This window comes from Choloepus didactylus, chromosome 4 (assembly GCF_015220235.1).
Source record: "Choloepus didactylus isolate mChoDid1 chromosome 4, mChoDid1.pri, whole genome shotgun sequence".
NCBI lineage: Eukaryota > Metazoa > Chordata > Mammalia > Pilosa > Megalonychidae > Choloepus > Choloepus didactylus.
Window position 1 is genome coordinate 142043483 of NC_051310.1, and position 22228 is coordinate 142065710.

Below are 22228 nucleotides of genomic sequence, written 5' to 3' on the forward strand. Positions count from 1 at the left end.
GTTTTGGCCCTGCTTTTCCTCCTCTCTAATGTCTGTTAAATCAGTACAACTTGCCATAGAGAGAATGGATTTCCTCAATGAAGCAGTACTAGCCTTTACTGTCTTACTAGAATGATATTTTTCTTAAGCAGGAATTTGAATTATTTGATATAATAATTTCACTTTGTCATCTTTCAGAGTTTGGGCCTTTTAGAATATAGCAAATAAAGATCAGCTACTTAAAATATGTTTTTTTCCTCTGCTAGTATCTTGAGCAGGTTTGTTTCTATTTTCAGGTTCCCTCGAGGCCTGAGTATTTGCTCCAGAACAAGATACTAAAGAAAAGATATGGAAGTCAGAGAGAGAGCTAATTCGTCTTGAGAATGAAATTAAGAGCTTAACAAAAATTTGAGGGTTTCTACTCTGTAAGAAAACTACCGGCACCACCTTTATTATAAATTTCCAAGGACCTGAAGTTTATTGCTCTTCAGTCTAACTCTCTTTGAAGCACCTACTAATAAGTTTTTTTTTAAAAAAATGTTCCCTTGTAATTTTATTGAGATATAGTCACATACCATGCAATCATGCAAAGTGTACCATCAATTGTTCAAATTATCAACATATAGTTGCGCATTCATCCCTATAGTCAATTTTTGAACATTTTCATTTCTCCAAAAAAATAAAAATAAAAATAAAATAAGAAAGAACACCCAGAACAAACCCCCCCAATATTCATTTACTTTTTTGTTCCCATTTTTCTACTCATATTTCTATACAATGGACAAAGGGAGTGTGAGCCACAAGGTTCTCTACATTCACGTGGACACATCATATAAGCTATACACTCGTCATCAAGAATCAAGGCTACTGGGTTGCAGTTCAACAATTTCAGGTGTTTCCTTCTAGCCATTCCAACACACCCAAAACTAAGAAGGGATATCTATATCATTCGTAAGAATTACCTCCAGAATGACCTCTTGACTATTTGAAATCTCTCAGCCCCTGAAACTACATTATTTCATTTCTCTTTCCCCTTTTGGTCAAGAAGGCTTTTTCAATCACAGGATGCTGGGTCCAGACTCATCCCCTGAAGTCATGTCCCACATTGCCAGGGAGAGCCATATTCCTGGGAGTCATGTCTCACATAGTGGGGAGGGCAGCAAGTACAACCACCAAATTGGCTTAGAGAGAGAGGCCACATCTGAGCAATGAAAGAGGTTCTCTGGGGGTAACTCAGACACAATTATAAGTAGGCTTAGCATCTCCTTTGCAGTAACAGGCTTCATAAGAGCAAGCCCCAAGATTGAGGGTTCAGCCTACTAAATTGGTAGTCCCCAATATTTGTGAGAATATAAGGAATTCCCCAGGTGGGTAAATTTAGTATTTCCACATTATTTCCCCAGTCCCTCAAGGGGGCTTTTCGAATACTTTTTATCCTCTGACAAAATTACTCTGGGATGTACTGGGGCTTCACATCAAACTGTAAAAACAAACCAGATCTCCCTACTCAAGGTTCCATGTAATTATGGTGCTTGAATAAGCTGACCATACAAATTAAATTATATAGTGTGCTACAAAAAATACAGTCTTTCCACCAAATAAACTTCTCTACCTTTGGTCTTACACAGAAGTTAGAATTTTAAAATACAGTCAATATCATCCTATACCCTTTAGTCTGATTTACCTTAGTCCCAACCAAGGACATTTCATTCATATCTCTAATTGAAGTCTGATCTCTTTTTCAGCTTCTTTAACATTTGCTGTATGGCATAATGCTGACATTCATAGCTACCAAACTCTAGCTCTGAGTCTCAAGCATCACTCAGTCACGTGACGTTCCAGGGACCAACCAGGTTATACACAAGAGCTCAGCATCTCAGAATCTAGACATAACTCAGAAATAAAGATAACTGCTGTAAGAGTTTACAATCTAGGAATTATTACAATAAACCTTCTCCTGATAGCCTATGCTCTCAGATTCAGTTCTCAGAGTTTGCACATTATAGTTAGTCCATATTAGTGAGGCATTATAATGTCTGTCTTTTCATTTCTGGCTTGTCTCATGCAACATACTGTCCTCAGGGTCCATTTACCTGGGTGCATACCTCACAACTTCATTGTTTCTTGCCACCACTCTACATTCCATTGTATGTATACATCACAGTTGACCATTCTGTTCAATAATCAATATACCCTTAGGCCACCTCCATCCATTGTGAATTCTGAATACTGCTGCCATAAACACCAGTGTGCAAATGTTTTCCTTTCGTGTCCCTGCTCTCAGTTCTTCCAAGTATATACCCAACAATGGGGTTGAAGAACCTTATGGCAATCCCACACCTAGCCTCCTGCAGAACCACCACACTGCTCTCCAGATGGGCTGCACCACTGTATCTCCCCACTAGCAGTTATTAGTTGCATCCCTCTCTCCACATTTTCTCCAGCACTGTATTCCTCTGTTTATTTTTTAAACATGCAACCCTAAGTAAACAATCAGTGGTTCCCAGTACAATCATATAGTATGCATTCACAACCACAACTATATGTGGACCTTTCCATTTCTTCTGCAAAATAGAAGAGGAGGAAAAAAGACCAAAAAAAGGGGGGGCGGGACTAAAATATGTTTGAAAGTACAGACAACAACACTACCACCAAGAATCCCACACCCCCCCCCCATAGACATTTACATTTGGTATATTGCCTTTGTTACAATCAGTGGAGGCATATCACAATGTTACTGTTACCTATAGATTCTTGTTTACATTGATTGTATTTTCCTCCAATAGCATCCCATTCTCAACACCTTGCCAAGTTGACATTTATTTGTTCTCCCTCATGTAAAAACATTCTTATATTTGCACATTTACTTACCATCATTAACCACTTTAGATTTCACTAAGTTACACAGTCCCAGTCTTTATCTTGTATCTTTCCTTCTGGTGTTGACAAGATGTTTCTTAATGCTCCTACCTGTAGCAAATCCTGAACCAACAGGGTAATGTCCTTTTTCCCCATCTGGGCAGTGGTGCTGCTTATTGTGAATAACTCAGTGAGGCTTGGGTAATTTGGTGGACAGGTAGGAGTGGATAGATCCAAAGGTTATGTCTTGAATCCTTTGTTGTGTAGGAGTGTACCTCTTCAGATGATGGTGGTTTTCTTTCAACAAGAAGCCAAAATGCCAATACATAGAGATGAGACAAAGCAAGATGAACTTCAGTGTAAGCACTGGTTTCCCAGTGGGTCTTCCTTTGCATCTGATGCAAATACAGAGTCTTCATGCACCCCTCTCTAGTGTCCTGGAGGTGAGGGACCTCACCCCCTTCACAGCTTGTTCACTGTTGGTGGGGAAGTAGAATGGTACCGTCTCCCCGGAGGGCAGCATGGCGGTTCCACCGGAGGCTAAGCGTAGGGCTGCCACACGATCCTGCAATCCAGTCACTGGGTATCCATCCAGAAATGGATGAAGGCCAAGTAGCGTGGGTCCTGCCCATAATAAACTTTGTCTGAGGAAAAAGCTAGCACCTCAATGATACGGTTTTAATTTTTAGCAAGTCTTTTATTTCAATACAACCTGCCAATTTGAAGGTCAGTTTCAGAGTGAACAAGGAACATGCCTTGGGAAAAAGTTTGGGAACTTTTTCCTAGCAGCATTTTCTGTTCCAGATTGATATTTTCAGTCAGTTTTGCCCCACCGCCTACAAGTGAACTAGAATTCTCTCCCAGTACTTTATAGGTTGAGCTCTTCTGAGAATGAGTGATGTATTCACTTCAAAGAATTATTTCTTTGAGATAAATTTTCCAAACTCCATAACCACTATGAACACTTTAGCTCTTGCTTCTTCACCTGAACACTATAAAATGATTTGACAATTTATATGTGATCACGTTCCGCCAGATAGGCAAGTGTTTGAGAACAAGAGAAAAATCAACAAAGGGAGAAGATTCTCATTCACCCAGTCCTTTCTTGTGTTTAATAGACCTTAAAGCCAGAAATTTTTACCTACTGATAAGATTTCTTCTTCTTGCTGTTATTATGAAAAATGGAAATTAACTGGTCAGTATTCTACATTGATTATTAGCTCATCTGAAGTTTGCTTATTGTAAGGCTTTGAACTTCTCTTCACAAAATATTTAGCATTTTACATTTTTCCCCCTAGAATTTCTTCCGAATTCTACATTTCTCTCTTTATCTGTTTTTGACCAAAGGCATTATTTGTTCTCCAAAAGTGACATCTATATTTGGCCCAGCTTTCCAAAGACACTTCCTCCCTTATACACACTTCTGAAGCTTCTCCACATTTGATCATGCGGCCCACGCAGTGCTGCTGTCAGTGATGTATCAGAAAATGCAGCTTCCCCAGATACATGCACTTCACCCCTGCGGTTTCCTTTACATTGTTCCCCTTGGAAACAGAACTGGGCTTTGAAAAGGAATCAGTAGATGACGTTTAATGAAATATGAAATTGTATCCTTTTGGGGCCTGTGTCTTAGGGGTCATTTTTCATTTATATGTTTTTAAATATGGCAGTCTAATTTATTGGTTGTTCTTTGATTCAACAAATTTAACAAATGTATATTCTAAGCCAAGGCCTGAGCAACTCAGTTTTCCTAACTCACTTAGGAATAGTGAATGTTACTGTTACTTTCTGTAACTTCCTATTATATATGCTATATTGGTTTAAGAATGGAACTCACCCATTCCTCACAAAATAAAGCCAGTCAAGAACAAATAAACACAGACACAGTAAGTATAAATATAAATTTCCATATGATTTATTGGTATTCCTTGTACATAAGAAACAGCAATATACAACTTACACTGCTTTAGAATGTAAAATGGGTAAAAATGTGTACAAAAAAGAAGCACATTCCTAGAAAAAGGTATTGGCAAATAGTAAAAACTGGGGCGTAAAAAGCAAAAAACAAATCAAAAACAAAAAAAACAGAGATAAACCAACAATTCATCAGTTCAGTGTGCAAACATTTTATAAAAATAGAAATACTAACTCTACCAGCAGTATTTCCTGATAAATTATTTAAATAGCATATCTACACAATCTGGGATCTCTATTGCAATGGTAATGAGAGAATAATTTATAAAAATAAGGCAATGGCATACAAGATGCTAGAAAAAAATAACTTTCAGAAATTATATTTAACATTTCAATGCTATTTCCTTATTGGGAACACTTTTCTGCAAAGAATTTTTATACTATGTACAACATTGACTATTTTAGGTACTACAGTAGCATTAAGTTTGTTAGACACTTAAACTCTTTCTGCTTGATCCAAAAATTCTTTTTCTCAGTCACACAACAAATGAGGTAATATTTGTATATAAGTTTCACCTTTGTTATTTTTTTTTCTTTTTTGGAGAAATGAAAAAACAAAAAGTAATATGCTTTTCTCTCTCTGGAAATAGGCACAAGGGTTGGGGATAAAACGGTATGTAAAGGCCTCATGGCTTTCTTTGCAAACTAAAAATACTTGCAAATGTACAATCAACTAATTCAACTTGGAAAGACATAACAAACAAAGCAAAGAAAAATCCCAAACCATTCACTCTAAGCACAAAGTAATGAGCAGCCCTGGTTGCTGCTTTTCTTGTGCCATCCTTAGGGAAGATTTGCTGACAAATCTCAACTACCTGATCTCAAACATTTTCCATATGAAGCCTAAATTCCAGGTAGAACAGAGTTAATAAATAATTTGTATTTACAATCTTACAGTCATGAAGACTCTTAACAAAGATGATATGGATAGTCCTTATGGTTCTTCTTGTTCCATGAATAGTCCTTCAGTCAGATCCTCCAGAATAGCTAAAAAATAAATATTCTACATCGTAAAGCATTTGTTAAAAAAAAAAAAAAATCTACAGTCCAAAAGAGAGAATTGGAAGACTCCATGATACTCAGGAAAAAAGAGAGAAAAGGAATGTTTTAGTTAAGTTGATAATAATTTTGTGCCTTTCTAACCATAAAAATATAAGCACAGCTGCCCCTCCTTTGGGAGGCAGTGCATGCTCACTGAGATGGTAGGTTTCCCGATTTTCCTGCTACATCCGCACAAGCTACATCTGGAATAAAACCAACAATTTCATTGTGACCAGGCAATGGCAGCCAGCACTGCCTTACACTGGTTAAATTCTGAGTCCCTACTCTGGCCACTGCAGGTGATATGTAAGGGCTGGGGGGCAGGGAGAAAGTCCAGAAGCCAGTCTTTCCCCTCCCTTCCTGCTTCTATTTAAGTGCCTATTAACATGGGTTAATCAGCTAACAACTGGTCAGCATCATGAAATCCAGCAATAGTTTTTTCAATCCCCTGAAAATGATTTAGTACCAAACATGTAACAGTTCCTCCATATTTTCTTTATACAATCGTCTCTTGGGTACATACCCCCACCACGCCCCCCTTGTGCTCCCCCTATTCCTGAGGGAGTAAGTCAGGGATGGTTTTGTTTGCTCATTCTAAAGAGTCCCCCCTTCTCTCACATGCCTGAAAATGCTTTTGAGTCCACTGCTCAGAGATGGCCTTACAATAGCATCCTGCCCTGTGACAGAAGCAGAGAGCAGGCACTTTTCCAACCAAAATTAGGAGATGCTTTTACTTTTTCAAAAGCAAACTGAAAGTAATTGTTTATATTTTTAGAAGATGTCTTCTCATTCATTGGAGGCTAAAGGCTGAGTCTGGTTTTGAAAACTGCATTTTCTTGAGGCAGCTCACATGTTCTAGGAGTCCATGCTGATGCAAGCAGAGAGAAGAGGAAGGCAGGGAGGAGTGATCCTGGGGGTTTTCTCAAGCCCACGGTGCCAGAAGGTGCAATACTAGCATTGGTTATGATCAGTTTTCTGATTGACAGGTTGATGATTAGGAATCTGTTAAGTAAATTAAAAAAACTCATAAAGGCCTTGTCATCTTAATATCAGTTAATAAATTAGCAATCAAGGTATAGCTTTACTTTTATAGTGACAAAAGCATAATTTAAGGCAATTCAAGCACATTAACATTTAATCTGATTAGCTGACTCTGATGTTAGGAGACTGTCATGACATAACTGTCCAGAACTTACACTGTGCTTTCTACAGACGTCAATGTTAAAAGTTTAGGAAGTTTTATTTTAAAAGTCTTGACTCAAAGATTATATCCTAATTAATGTATCTTTTTTTTTTTTTTTTCTTAGTAAAGTCAGCCATCTTTCTTTACCTTGACTGATCTTGTAGGCACCAGGCCTTGGCCTAGTAAACATTTATGAAGCCCTTATTTTGTGATAGGCCTGATGCCGGACTAAATGAGAGCTTAAATAACCAGAGTGAAAATGAATGGAGAAAAATGGCTAAAGTTAATAGTTAAAATTAACTTAACATGCTAATATGCAGACAATACTCCTTTTCCCTTTTCGTACAAAGGAAATGGTTGTGAAAGACAAGTACTGTAATGGCATGAGTAAATCTTAAAGCAGTGTTTCAAGAAATATGAACATACAAAAATTTTAAATCAATCCATAGGAGTGTGGCTGCAGTTTATCTTTTCACTGTGTATGAAAAGAAACAGAGATTGCTAAGCAAATTAATATTGCTAATAATGAATTAGCCATACTTTATAGGCATTATTTCATTTTTATCATTGTGTCTTCAAAAGCAAAACATAAATAATTCTGTATCTAAGACAGTCTTTAAATCAGACTTCACCTGGGTGCCTTAAGAATTGGCATTCTCAAGAGTGGTCTCAGAGATGCTAACTGCACATTAACTGGTAAAGTTGCTCCTACCTCTGCATTCGTATTTCAGGTCAGAGAAGAACACCATTTCTTGAGAGAAGACAAACAACCCTAGCCGGCCACCAGCATAGGTTTGGTCATAGATGGGGCCTGAGTCAGCCATGAGTTTCTTCCCTTCATGCATCACCACTCTGCAGGAAAAAAATAATCTCCTTAGTGACACCTCCACTTTTTAGTCTCCTTCCCACCAGAGCACACCAGCATCACCTAAGTAAAATGTAATCAGTGCAGTCTTACCTAATGAAGCCTGTCTTTGGCCTGTGGCTGAGACGCCATCTGTAGGCGGTGAAATCTTTCCAGCCAACTTTACGAGGATCATGCCACAGGGTTCTCACCTGAAGGAAAGAGAGAAGAAAATGTTGAAACCCAGCTCCATCATGAGAACACTTGTATTTAATTCATAACAAAAAACATGTTTCAAAGGTACCAGGATGACCTAAATTAAAGGACTGCAATGTTGAAATTTTTTTCAACAGCTCCTCCACTTGATGTGTGCTTTTGAGGTACAGACATATAAAGCAGAAAGAGGGGAGGGAAAAGAGCTTTTTTGTTTGAAGAAACATCCTCTGAAAGGCATTCAGCTTCATTTTAAGTTCCTGAAACTGCCTTTGGGTCTGAAGGGTAACTCTTGGCTGGAATCTTTATATATGGGATGTCCCTTTCGCAGTCATAGCTAAAGGATAGCACTCCCAGGGCTAATCAAGAACCCATCAACGTTCTTCCTTCTTTAGGGCACTATTTCTTACCTGGCCGGGGGTGTCTCCTGTGTGCCACAGAGCATTCCGCAGGTGCTCACCAGGCCCTGTGGTGGAGTTCACAACTTTCACAGAAAGACCTGAGTACCCCTGAGCCATCGTGGGCTTGCTGTCCCAGTAGGACTGGGTGACCTGCTTCCACATCACAACATAGAAGCGGCTGCTGGACTGGTAGCCAAACACAAATCCGGCATAGTCGTCATCCCTCTCAGTGTTGATAAAGAACGTGCCACTGAAGTCCACAGCATTGAACTCATCGTAACCTGGAAGAGGAGGCCAGATCCCTGGTTAAAACCTGCGGCCTTTGGAAGGTTCTCCATTATATTTCCAGGCATCCTTAGTACCCACAAGGGCTGTGCTAAAGACACATGCAACTGCCTGGTTTTGTATTTGCTTTTTTTCCTCGCACATCATTAGCCTTTTGGTCTAAGAACTCATGACTCACCGACAGCAAGCCCCGGATCACAGTTAACAGTCTGGACGAGTTCTTTACCCTGATGGCGCACAACCCAGTTAGGATCATTTTGGGATGTCCCTGTAGGATCTAGAGGAATCATCTGGAATCGGCGGAAATCTGTCTCACTGATATCAACATTCTCAGGACAGATGTCATCAATGTCTGGCACACTGTCATGGTCAAAATCATCTTTGCAAGCATCACCTCGACCATCACCTAAGGTCAAAAAGGCAAGCATTTAGTGAAATTCTGAACTGCTATTGGTGTCAGAAATTCACTATCTTGTCAAAGTTGGCATTTCATCTCCACATCCTCAAATGCATTCAGCTTCATTTTAATTTCCTGAATCTAGATAGCTCTTAAAAAGTGGCTCGACTGACTCACCATCAGAGTCCTTCTGGTCAGGATTGGGCACAAGCCTGCAGTTGTCCCTGTTGTCAGGAATTCCGTCATTGTCATCATCGGGGTCACAGGCGTCACCCTTGCCATCTTTGTCATGGTCGGCCTGGTTGGCGTTGGCCACATAGGGACAGTTGTCCAGGTTGTTCTGGTGGCCATCTTCATCAATATCCTGATTGTTGTCACAGGTGTCTCCAATGAGGTCTGAGTCAGAGTCCAGCTGAACGAGGAGAAATAAAAGTAGGGTAAATTGAAGTATAAATCATTAATGTTGAAGATAACATGCTCTGACAAAAGGGAAACTCCTCTGCAATTTGATATGGTCCCTGGGGCTTCATGTCTATTTATATTACTACTGCACAAAGATGGTAATAGTAACATTTGCATTCTAAAAATTTTTCTTGATTGTTGTTTTCATATGAAAATTTGAAATATAAAATTTTCTAAATAAAATTAAATAGTTATTTAATCATGAAGGATAGAGAGCAACGTTAACTGCTTGTATCTTAATGTTAAATGAAATCCTTTGGGTAAATTTTGTTATTTTCCATTGAAGTGTTTAATTATAAAATTATTGACATGTCAACTTCTATTCTAGGTTTTTAAATCATGAACATATGGTACTTTTCTGTATACCCTGTTTGCACACACTCTATTATACGGGATCAATTATTTTGTTCTCTTTTAGGTATTTGGTATTATGCGTCTCTTCCTTAAGAACTGTCACCTGTTGATGCAGGGAAAGTGAAAACTAAAGTTTTTCAAAACTGTTTTTCTCAGAGTGCTTTATTATTCAATATGTATGGGATGTTTAGGGACTGTTTATGAAGAAATGGGAATTTTTCTTGCCATTATTTATGCTCTTTACTAGTAAGATTTTGTCACAAGGCTTGAATTTTGTTATACATTTCACTAAAATCTGAGGAACCAAACACTCATGTAATGAGGTTAAATGATATCGAAGAAGTTTAATTTATGCTAAGATCCAAACTCAAAATAGATGACCCTCAATGCCATTTGATCAGCAAAGCTATCTCAGATCACTCATGCTTCCCAGTTATGGCCAAAAACTATTCATCCTGTTGCTTTTTCCTTAAAAGAACCTCACAAAAGTAAATATTAGGAGTGAAAAGCTGGATTTTTTATTTCTTTACCCTTATAAAAATATTCCTGATTTTATAAAGCTGGTTTGTAAGCTTCCAGAACAATATATTTTTAGGGGGAAGATGCTGTTTTCACTTTTATCCCTAGAAAATAATGATGGATAATTACATGGAAAAGAAATAGTTTCAGACACAGGACCTGTTATGGGTAATGTTTATTTGTAGCACTCCCTAACATGGGTTGAGAATGATCCTTTTTTTTTTAATTTTTATTTTTAAATAATTTCAAACATATAGGACAGTTGCAAATACAATACAAACCCCATACAGAGAACTCCAACACCCCCCACCCCCAGATATCTGTATCTACCAATTTTACATTTTGCTACCTTTGCAGTACCTTTTTTTCTCTTTCCTTCCTTCCTTCCCCCCTCCCTCCCTCTCTTCCTTCCTCTCTCCCTCCCTCCCCCTCTCTTTCTTTCAACCGTATCTATTATCTTTCTATCCATTAGAGAATGATCCATTTTTAATGGCAAACACTTTTAAAGAATACCAGATAAACAGGATTTCACCAGGTTTTGGAAGTACTTTTAGTTTGATGATTTTCTTATAGCCAAATTATATTATTAGCCATGAAAATGGCTGTTTATTTTGCTTAAGGATATTCCTTCCAGTTATTAGTCTTACCTATGATTAATATCATTGTACAGTTGTCAGTCATAACTTCCTGCTTAGTATAATTTATCTTAATTAGAATTGATGATAGGCTATGCTGAACAAGTCAAATAGATCTTCTTGTAGAAGACAAGATTAAAGATCCTCATGCTAAAAATCAATGGGACTGTTTGCAACGAGTTCATATCAGGTGAAATGCTTACATGAAAATATTGCAATTGGCTATAAGAGTACTGAGAAGCATGGTAATTAAAATGTTTCAACTCGATTTAAGAGAGTCATTCTTTTAAGACCTCAAAAGAGATATTCCAACACTTTACTGAAAGACTCTGAAAGGAGCCCGCCTACCTGATCCGGATTGTGTTCCAGGGGGCAGTTATCACACTGATCTCCAACCCCATCCATATCAGTATCCCTCTGGTCAACGTTGTGCACATACTGGCAGTTGTCTCTTTCATTGAGGATACCTGCAAAGAACCAGGCACAGATAAGAGCTGGAATCTCCAGCCTTGAATGTTTCACCCAAACTGCACATTAAAGGCCAGGACAAGAGAGAAGTAATTTGAAGGTTGAGCAGGTTCACCACCACCCATGGGCCTGCTGCAGTCAGGGGAGGCCTTACCATCCCCATCAATGTCTGCAGCACAGGCATCTCCTTCCCCATTGTTGTCTGTGTCAGCCTGATCTGTGTTGCTGTCGTAGGGGCAGTTGTCACAGCGGTCTCCCACCTCATCTCTGTCATAGTCATACTGGGCTGGGTTGTAATGGAATGGGCAGTTGTCCTGCAAAGAGAAGAAATGGACCCCTTTACAACATTGCCAGTGAAACCAGCTCAAATCTCAAGCCACATATATAATATATATATAAAACTACAAAAATCTGCAATAATAATTTCCTAGTTAGTAGATAACACTGAGTACTCATTATACAGTGATCACTGCAAAAATTAAAGGCCAGAACACAATGAACAAAAAATAGATTCCTGTCAGTTACAGGTCATTGAGATATAAAATATAATATTATCTCAGTTCTCAGTAAACCCAATGTAAATTTTACTTTAACTTGGATATGACATTTAAAACAAAGCTAGGGAACAAAGTTTCCTGTGTTTATACATTATTTCTTACTCAAACAGCGTGTTCTCTTGGAATGCATTCTCTTGGAAGCATCTATGTCTTCAAATTACTGAAACACAATGAATAATTTCTAATAACCTTATGTATCAACTTGATATACTTTTTCTCTATAACCTTGCAATGCCTTTGAACCCTAAAGTGTTTTAGGCTACTAGGCTGTTGCTGAATACAAAAGATGAAAGAAGACTGGAAAACATTTTGTTTTTACCGAAACATCTGGAATTTTATCATTGTCATCATCATCATCACAGGCATCACCAATTCCATCTTTGTCGTAGTCTTCCTGCCCTGAGTTGGGAAGGTTGGGGCAATTATCCTAGGAAAGAGAAGATACACGTTATGGCTACAGTTTCCATTCCCTCTGCTCAGCTCGTACACAAGAGAGTACACCCAGATATTCTAAACTGAGAAAGAATGCAATGCTGCTCTGTAACAGAGTATACTTTTAATGGGAACATAAAAAATTAAACTTTTTCTTGGGGCCATATATGCGGTGAACACAAATCATATTCTGTTGGTATTTGGTAGAATAGAGTAGCATTTTTCGGACAAAAGAAATAGCTCTGAAATGCAATCACCGAAAGGACCCCCCCATTGATGCTGCTGGAATCATGTGATTTGATACTAATGAGAATTAGTCCCACCCTGCCTTTGGGCGATTTAATCTTGCAGTCATTTTCGAACTTGCAACATTTAAAGTTCCTTAGCATGTTCTTTTCATAAGGCAATGCTGACATTTTTATGAAGGCACATGAAGGAAGCCGGTTTTTACCTTTTTGCAGTGGTAAGTTGCATTGGCCACACAGATCAGGTCTTCATTGGGCCAGCCGTCCAGGTCTGTGTCCTCCCCACAGATGATGCCATTCCCAGCATAGCCAGGCTTGCACTCGCAGCGGTACATGGGGTCGCTGTAAGGGCTGAGATAGTTGCACATGGCGTTCTTGTTGCAGTCATGTGTCCCGTCCGTGCAGGGGTTGCGGGGCTTGCACACCTGGGAGTACAACATCCTGATGTTAATGTGAGAGACTGTGAGAGTCCCCAGGTACCATGGAAACAAGAAGAAGCCAGATCCCTATTACATCTGGGTAGATAGAGGCTCACACGAAAGAGGATGACTTCTCTGTCAGCCCCTGAGGGTGTCCAGGTTACAGGCCAATATTGCACTTTATGTTTGGTTTTTCTTGAAATTGCTTAGAACCTAGGCATTTACCAGTCCATCTGCTCATAACATATTCCAGAGCAGCATTTTCAAATGTGATGGACTATTTTTCCCTGGCAGTATTTACCATGGGTTCTTCTAGTCATGTTTCTAAAACTAGATTGTATATTCATCCCCCTCCTCTGTTTTATTTTGTTATGGGTCTGAAATTACATTCCCCCCTTCCCGAAAGTTGCGGTAAAGGGTACCGCTCCTCTGCTCTATTCTACCAGGCTAGTGCACTGTACCTGTTTGTTGGCAGTGGCATGTTGAACACCCTGACCAAAGGGCTGCGAGCCAGTGAAGCGAGGTGGGCAGGGCAGGCAGTGGTAGCCAGGGTCTGAGTTCTTACACCTGTGTTCTCCATTATGGTGGAAGCAGGCATCAGGCACTAGTTTGCACTATGGAAAAAGTCACAGTCAGCCTAATGTTTAGAAAACACTGCTCTAAGGAAAGGGCTAGGACAGGCTAGCTGCTTTCCTAGGTCCAGTTACTCTGAGCCACCAGTTCCTCACCTCATCAACATCTTGGCAGTGGGTGCCGTTTCCTCTATAACCAGGGGGGCAAGCACCACATTTCCAGCTGCCGTCGGGGAAGCTGGTACACTTGGTACCAGCAAAACAGGGGTTGGACAGACATCCATCTGAGACAAGGTGAGAGAAACAGGCCAATGGTTAGTCTAAGCTGCGGTTACTGCCATGCTGGTTGCTTAAAAATCAATACAGTGTGAGATATTGTAGGGTCTATGTAACTGATAACATCTTTAGATTATGTTGTCTATGTGCATGTTAGAGTAATCAAATCATTCAGGACCCACTGAAAGCTGGAACCACCTTGAATGCTGACTGTGGAATTCAGTTAAATAGAAATTTCCTAAGGGTGGTTTTTCCCTGGTCTCCATAGCTCACCAACTGGACAATCCTGCTTGTTGCAGATCTGGTTTTCCGTCACATCACCAATACAGTCCTTGCCTCCAAACTGGGGTGTGGGGTTGTCGCAAAGCCGGCTACGTTGCTGCACTCCTCCTCCACAGGTGACAGAACAGATGTCCCAAAGTGACCAGGGACCCCAGCCTCCATTGACTGCAAGAAAATGAACCACATGCAAAGGGTCAGGTCAATTTCCAAAAACGTTATCTTCCACAGAAGACTCTAAGCCTGTTCAAGAAACCTCTGCTACTCTGACTCATGGAAAAAGTGAAATGGTTTGTTTTCTGTTTTTCGTTAAAAGAAGCTGCTGAGCTTGCAGGATTTTGCTTCTATTCATTTCTCTCTCCTCCAAGACCCTGTGAACTGCAGGCCTCAGCTGCTGGGGAAGCAGTCCTATGGCAGGGCTCACACTTACTTGGGCAGGCATCCTTCTTGCAGGCCTTGGTCTCCCGTGCTTCACCTTGGCATGGTTTCCCATCCATCTGGGGACTGGGAGAGTTGCAGAGCCGGATCCTTGTGATCACACCGTCACCACAAGTCACAGAACAAGATGACCAGGGGGACCAGTGGCTCCAGCCACCATCCTGTTTAACTAGAGTACAGAGATGATGGTCATAAATGGTGTTGCCTTGGAGCTAACCAAATAGAAGCCTCCAGAGGAGTGTAAAGAAATATTTTCCAGACACAGCCGACAGCAACTAAGCCCAGTGTGCTGTAGAATAGCCTCGTGGCCACATGTCCAAATGTCAATGGCTTGTTTTCCACCAGAGGACAGATAATGGTTAGCTGTCTTTGTGGGCTGCTATTAATAAAATAACCTGACATTTACATGGTGCTGACCATGAGCCAGGTTCTATGCTAACTGCTTTATATGTGATAGAATTGGGATTCAGATCCAGAGAATCTAGAACCTGTCTTCTTAACCTTAATGCCATGGGGCCGCTCATGGTGATGACAAGGATAGGTCAGTTCTCTGTATTCCTAAGTGGCCAAGATGCTTACATCTCTTATCACATTCCTGAATGTTGCAGGTCCGTGTCTGAACCGAGGAGCCCTCGCATCGATTGTTGAGGCTGTCGCAGGAGCGGCCACGCTGCTGGATTCCATTGCCACATGTCGTGGAGCAGGAGGTCCACTCGGACCATGGAGACCAGCTATCATCTGCAGAATCGCTGGCTGCAAGGGAGACAGAGGATTGTTTACTGCATGATCATTAAAACAAGCTATTCCTTAGAATGCTTTGTTTAGGACTTTTGTTTCCCCTGCCAGAAAATGAAAAGCATTTTATTTCTTAGGCCGAAGGCCAGGTCAGCCCTGCTGAGCTTTCTCACAGTGTGTGTTCTCCTACTCATGGCTTCCATCTTTCTCCTTTCTTGGCATGTCAAATGAGTTATTCTTTACCGACTTAAGATATCTGGGTATGCGTTTCCAGTCTCAGGCTTCCAAGAATACTTGAGTATGGCATCTCCTAAGAGTCACTTTTGACTTTCCAAAGAGCTGCAGACCATATTTGACAGATCAGCTTGAAGGCAGCTGTGCTGCTGTTGGCTCTGCCTCCAACTAGGTCATGAGGTTAATCAGCTTGTTGCTCCTCTCAGCCCACCATTTTGGGCCTTCTTTGTACTAATTTCATAAGAGGAGAATGTGTTTGTTTACCATCTTCCCAGGCACCATGACAGCAACCACAACTAGCTGTGTCAGAGAGAGAACTTGCTTTCTTTTGCCATCCAGCAGAAGTTTTCCTAACAATCCCTGGTTCAAGTCCAGATCTCTGCTAGCCCCTAGTTAGCTTCGTTTCCTTCAACCTGCATCTCAAGTGAATGCTGAGTGAAAATAGATATACAAATGGTCATTACCATGCCAACATCTCTAAATGATCCCTGGATGGGATGGGTTATTCTTAGTTGTGGCCAGTTTGTGTGTGTTTGTGTGTGTGTGTGTGTGTGTGTGTGTGTGTGTGTGTGTGAAGGGTAAGTGCTACTTTCCTGGTTTTTCTTTTTTCTCCTTATCTTAGTTGTGATGAATTCTTTTTATGACTTGTACCTACTACATTAAATATTGTCTCAGCAGAGTGATTAGTTTATACTGGCAACAAAAATCAGGAATCTGGTGCCATGGAACATTACAGTGCCTTATTTCTTTTAGTGCCCTGAAACCCAAACTGCTGTTATTCTGTCAGGCCTCCTGGGATCCCTGCAGATAAAATGGGAAAAGCTTTCAGGCCCAATTAACTTTGATGCTTGCACCATAAGTCTATGGATAACTTTGGCACAGTCAGCTTAGAGCTAGTACTGCTACAAACTCATCTATACTTTCCTCAAAACATAAACTCATAACCAATAAGCTATGCCAAGGTCATTATCACCCATACCATAATCCAGCTGGGTAACTGAGATTTAGTCATAATGGAGTTTGGGCTTTATATAGCAGATAAGCTGTCAGTTAACCAGCTGCTGCAACAAGAAGCTGAATTAAAAGCACATGATGGGGATGGGAGTGAGTTTCAATGTTGTGTTGCGCTGTCTAGGATATATGTAGCACCAACCTAGTCACCAAAAAATGGTTACATAGTTTTAGAAACTTACGCCAACACCGTGGGCAGCATTCTCCATCAGGCACTGTGGCATTGGAGCAGGGCATAATGGGGCAAGACACTTTTTTGCAGATGGTAACCGAGTTCTGCAGGGAAAGAATGAGGGGGAAATAGGCTACTAAGCATATTGCAAACAGAACTTTACATACTATAAAAGTTGCAATTATGAACTGAAACCTGGTCAGGGCTGTAAATTTTCTAGGGGAATGACTTTAATAGAAGATATGTCTCTGTCTCTTTAATAGAAGATCTATTTGAGGCTACCATTATCATAGAGACAGTTGTAGTGAGTGACTTGTCACTCATTCCTTAGAGAGCTCTTTTTTAATTGCTAGTCAGTCAAAGGTAGAAGTTACAGCATGAAGAATTTATCCAAAGGGAACTACCAAACATCATTGATCAAATCTATTAAACTATGTCTGTAATCAAACTCCTAAAACTCATCTGGGAATTTTTAATTTTTATGTTATCTTCAGGGGGAAAATAAGAGCTATGAGTATGAAAATAAGATCTTTTTTTTCTCATCTGTAAATCTGTCTTTAAATTATAATGGAGAAGAATTAGAATTTGATGAAGTTGTCACCCAAATCCAGCAATCTGTGATTTGTATTTAACTAGACTTTGCTCTGTGAGCCAGGAAAACTCCCAAACTCACCTGCCAGTGGCCTAGGGCAGAGCTCGAGTGAAGCACACACTGCAGGCAGTGCCATTTGAGCTAAATAGACAGGTATGTCCCAAGAGCATTGGGCTAAGTGATTTGAACAATAATCAGGACTGTATTAAAAGAACCTTTGTGTCATAGCTGAATATAAATCAGGACTGGGAATAAAAAAGGAATGTTCCAACAAGGTTTTATTTACCTGACATTGAACACTTAGCCTTTGTGTTAAAGCAGGTAAATTATTCAGATGTCTTAGCAGATTTGTTCTCTTAGATACTTACCCTAGGGTACAATTAAGACTTGAAAACCTTTCTAAGTTTAAAGAAGAATTTATGGATGCTATAACTGCATCTTAAAAAAACAAAAAAACCAAAAAGCCATGGAACATAAAAAAGAATTTATGTGGCCATTTGGGTATTTCCTCAGAGACTGTGACTTCAAATACATGCCATCAGCTCTTATTTTAGTTTATAAAGATCCCTTACCTGGCAGTGGCATTCAGTGCAGCTATCAACAGTCCATTTATCATTATTCCTATATTGAAGGCCGTTGTGATGGCAGAGGGGAGGTCTTCTTAGTTCAATGGCCAACTCTTTGTTCTCTTCAGTCTAAAAAAGGGAGAAAGATATTAGTCACTTGGGATCATCTATGCTAACCCTTCCAGGGCTCATGCTACAGGGCCGGGGGCAGAGGCCACTGACCACTTTGCGGATGCTGTCCTGAAGCGTGGTCACGATGGTACGCAGGCCTCTGAGCTCCAGGACCATGTTGGACAGCTCGGCACAGGAGATGCCACAGATGGCTTGCAGATCTTTTGTTTTGTGGCCAATGTAGTTAGTGCGGATGGCAGGGCTGGAACTATTTACCACGTTGTTGTCGAGGGTGAGGAGGACATTGGTAGCTGCCAAGAAGCAAAAGAAATGAAAAAAAAAAAAAAAAAAAAAGATCTTCAAACAGATGCTTTCACAGCCAGTCCCTAGAGTTCTTAGTTATAAAAGACATACCATTTGGCATGAAGGATGCAGGTGGAAGGGATGCGTGTGCGTGGAATACCCTTTTAGGTCACTTTTGTATATCTTTTAACTATGTTACTCAGGGATAATTGATGTACAGCCAACATTGCTTAGGTCTCTTGGCTTGTTCTGGGTGGAATTCCCCCCTTGCTTTCCCCATATGCCTTAAAGATGGAAGGGTACTCACAGCTGGAGCAGCCTTTGTTCCTGAGGATGTCTTCTGGCGTGGTCCCAAAGACAAACCTCACATTCTGCAGCACCCCCTATGGGCAGAGGATACACAGTACTTGTAGGATCTTGTGGGAGGAGGGGAACTGTCAATTTATGCTAGCAAAAGCACACAATAGATGTTCTAAAAGTTTAAAAGAGCTCCATTTATGATCACTATGTCAAAACAACCCACCAACATTAATTGCCAAGCAACTTCAAAATCTTGGTTGTGTCTTCTGCCAAGTCTTCAGTATTTTACAAAGAATTCAGTTATCAGCCTACTTGGGAAAACAGGAAATGGAATCTGATACTAAGCCTGGAGGATATAATGATGCTCTCCAGTATCAAAGAGTTAAATGTGGGAGTTTCAAAGCTGCAGTTGCAAAGATCTAGCAGTTAAGGCAAGGAAGAAGCTGCAATGGATAACCACACCTTCTATTTTAACTTTTTATTTGATACCTGCTGCTCCCCAGGAGAATTCAAATAGTAAAGTGGCCTTTTTCTGCCCGTACAAAACATTTCGAGCAATATTAAAATTGGTGGAATGCATTTGAAATGAGTTATTTTCTTGAGATGAACATAAGGAGTATCTAAGGTTTGAACAGGCTGCTGTTACAGGAAAAAACATTTCTTGTTTCCTTTAGTGGTTCTCAAAATGTGGTTCCCAGACCAGGATCAGTATCACCTGGAACTTGTTAGAAATGCGAATTCTCAGGTCCCACCCCAGACCTACTGAATCAGAAACTTCTCCAGATGTTTTTGATGCTCCCTAAAGTTTGAGGACCACTGCTTTAGTCTACAGACAATAATTCCTATCCTGGAAGCCCCTTCCCCTGCCTGCCATAGCCTTCCTGACAGGTCAACTGGCTAGCAGATAATCCCATGGACCAGTGGCTCAGAGAAGATGCCTCACCTGGAAATTGTCATTGGCACCTCCCTTTGCGATGCGGAGTCTTGCGATGCTGGCCAGGTCCCTGGTGAAGATGCTTTGGATGGGGACGTCCAGCTCAGCATTCTCCATCTTCTCACAGTCAATATAGAGCTGGGCCCTGTCCTCCTGCACAAACAGGGTGATGCTCTTCCACTGGCCGGTCGCCAGGAGCACGTCTTCCACTGACACCACTTGCTGCTTCCCCTGCACGGTCAGGCTCAGGTCCAGGGTGCCTGCCTTGCCATTGGAGACCACGCTGAAGACCTGGCCAGAGTGGTCTTTCCGCTCCAGGGCCAGCAGTGTGCCTCGAGTCTTCTTCATCTGCCTCAGGGAGGCCAGGAGCAGGAAACCTTTCTCTGTCCGCACAGCATCCACTAGGTCTTGGAACTTGTCATCAGGCACAGGGGGGATCAGGTTGGCATCCTCAATGCGGAAAGCTGGGCTGGAAGGGTCAGGGCCCTTTACCAGTCGACGCCCAGAGCCCTTGCGGGCAGCCCCGGTGAGTTCAAAGATGTCAAACACGCTGTTGTCTCCCCGAGACTCTGTTACACAGGAGCAGGACACACAGTGAGCTTTCCTGACTGGGATCGGGGTGGGAATGGGGGCTCAGCTCTGGAGGGTGGGACCAGAGGGACAGAGTAAAACCTCCTGGCAACCACTGAGAGAGCTGAATAAACCCACTATAAGATGGGGACTGTAATTTGATGTTCAGTCAGGATTCAGGAGAAAAACAGCTGGCAGACTAGCACATAGGAGGGCACCCCTAAGTATTCAAAGTTGGTCTGGCATTACGGCAGGCACACCTGGGGTAACCAGCACCTCTTCCTCTTCCCTCCTCCCTCTGAAGGTATTACACAGACTCACCTGGAATACGGTTGGTGCCACACACTTGCAACAAGAGCAGGACACCGAGTCCCCAGGCCAGCCCCATGGTGGAGCTGGTTTGTGCCCAGCGGGGGAGCCTGCAGCAGAAGCACAGAGCCCACGGTCAGAGACAGGCAAAGCAGAGAAAGTGGGGGACAACTGGGGACTGGGCTTGGGGCCAGGGCCCTGGGGATCCCTCTTGGCCTCATATTTGCTGGGATGAGGGACTACAGAATTTACTTTTTCAGAGAGCATCGTGAAGAAAATGGGAAGGTGGTTTTAAAGTGTGGGGAACAATGAACAACAATCTGGGGGCTTTTCTTTGGGAAGTACGGGGTAGACAGCAGGACCAGGAGATTTGCTTGGGGGCGCAGGGAGGCCATCGGGAAGTAGAGACTTTTTTCTTGAAGACCCATATAAGGGTTTAGAAGACTAGAAGAAAATGTTGGGGTGTCCTGACTGGAATTGGGTCCTGAATCCCAAGGCTGGAGAGGATAGCTCTGGAGCTCCTCCCCCGGGAAAAGTCCCCCAGCGGCCGGGAGGTTCAGGATGGGGAAAGCGAAGGGGTGTGAGTATGAGATCGGGGAGGCCCCGGAGGGGCTGTCCGAAGCCTCAAGCCGGAGGCTGAATGGCCGGGCTCGGAGGCGCCTCGGTCCTCGGCGGCCGCGGGGCGCGCTTACCTGTGTGGGCGCCGGTGCAGCGGCGGAGAGCGGGGGCGCAGGGAGCGGAGAGCGGCGCAGGGCCCTGGAGAGAGGCGCTGGGGCGGGCGGCGTGGCCGAGGAGGCCGAGGCAGGAGTCGGAGACTGCACCGGGAGAGTCCGCAGGAGCCCCTCAGTCGCGGCCAGGTTCGGGTGCAGCGGCTGGCGAGGCGGAGGAGCCGCGCAGTTTTAAAGGGTCACTCACATTCCAGGGGATCCCTCCGGCCAATCGGCGGCGGCCGAGCAGGAAGCGGGAGGGGGCAAGTCTGGGTTTCTCTCCTCCCCGCCCCGCCGCTCCCTGGCTAGAAAGTGAAGAGGGGGAGGCCAGGGTCGGGGGACGGGCAGAGGAGCACTGTAATTTCTCCGAAAAATAGGTGCCCGCCCACGCAGCCTTGGCGCGCACAGGCTCAGACTTTGGGTGTTGAGCCACGCGGGCCCGATGCGCTAAGTGTGAGCATCCTGGGGAGCGAGGGGGCTTTGGCGACCCACCCAAGACCCTTAGGAGGACGTTCAGGCAAACCGGTCTCCTTGAATGCCTGGGCAGTGGCTGAAGGGCGAACACTTTGAGATGGAGCCATTTGTTTAAAAAAAAAAAAAAAAAAAAAGCCCGACCGTAAGTGGGACCATGAGAATTGTTAAATATATAGCCTCTTGCGTACTTCTCAGCATCCGTCGAGGTGGGTGGGGGGGCCACCCGCCCCGGTCGGGGACTGATGGGCGGCGAGTTTCGCGCCACCCCGCTGCCCTTGCCGGCCCCCGACCCCGGTGCCCCACGCCTGCCCTTCGCCTGACCCACTAAGGGAGGTGACTGCGGTGTCGCGCTGGGACAGCAGGGACTGTGCACAGAGC

At 42.5% G+C, this 22228-nt stretch overlaps 2 protein-coding genes across 6 annotated transcripts in view; one reads left to right on the plus strand and one right to left on the minus strand.

Annotated features, from left to right (window-relative positions):
• The window catches only part of FSIP1 (fibrous sheath interacting protein 1), a 233835-nt gene extending 233229 nt beyond the window's left edge, over positions 1 to 606 (plus strand). For 3 of the 5 annotated variants that reach the window (XR_005216486.1, XM_037834335.1, XM_037834334.1), the window contains exon 13: positions 276 to 606. The gene's annotated coding sequence lies outside the window, so the exon portion shown is untranslated. The remainder of the gene's footprint in view (positions 1 to 275) is intronic. The other 2 variants (XR_005216483.1, XR_005216485.1) reach the window with 1 other exon arrangement.
• A 4727-nt stretch (positions 607 to 5333) lies between these two features.
• On the minus strand, positions 5334 to 21549 carry THBS1 (thrombospondin 1). The gene is made up of 22 exons (XM_037834333.1): positions 21362 to 21549; positions 20682 to 20779; positions 19800 to 20359; positions 18864 to 18939; positions 18365 to 18564; positions 18149 to 18271; positions 16995 to 17088; positions 15412 to 15585; positions 14825 to 15001; positions 14389 to 14562; positions 13996 to 14123; positions 13729 to 13881; positions 13055 to 13273; positions 12491 to 12598; positions 11769 to 11928; positions 11495 to 11613; positions 9354 to 9588; positions 8958 to 9185; positions 8504 to 8775; positions 7995 to 8092; positions 7749 to 7888; positions 5334 to 6855 (listed from the first exon to the last, which is right to left on the minus strand). The coding sequence occupies exons 2-22, from the start codon at positions 20746 to 20748 to the stop codon at positions 6848 to 6850; spliced, it is 3513 nt and encodes a 1170-aa protein (XP_037690261.1). The 5' UTR covers positions 20749 to 20779; positions 21362 to 21549; the 3' UTR covers positions 5334 to 6847.
• Between the last annotated feature and the right edge of the window lie 679 nt (positions 21550 to 22228).

What these genes read in the sequence shown, in the direction of transcription:
- THBS1 (XM_037834333.1), bottom strand. Translation starts at nt 20,748, where the DNA reads ATGGGGCTGGCCTGGGGACTCGGTGTCCTGCTCTTGTTGCAAGTGTGT. An exon ending in ATGCTGCCCACGGTGTTGGC is followed by an intron (nt 15,586 to 16,994) that starts GTAAGTTTCTAA and finishes TCTCCCTTGCAG; the next exon opens with CCAGCGATTCTGCAGATGAT. An exon ending in CAAGAAGGATGCCTGCCCAA is followed by an intron (nt 14,563 to 14,824) that starts GTAAGTGTGAGC and finishes ATTTTCTTGCAG; the next exon opens with TCAATGGAGGCTGGGGTCCC.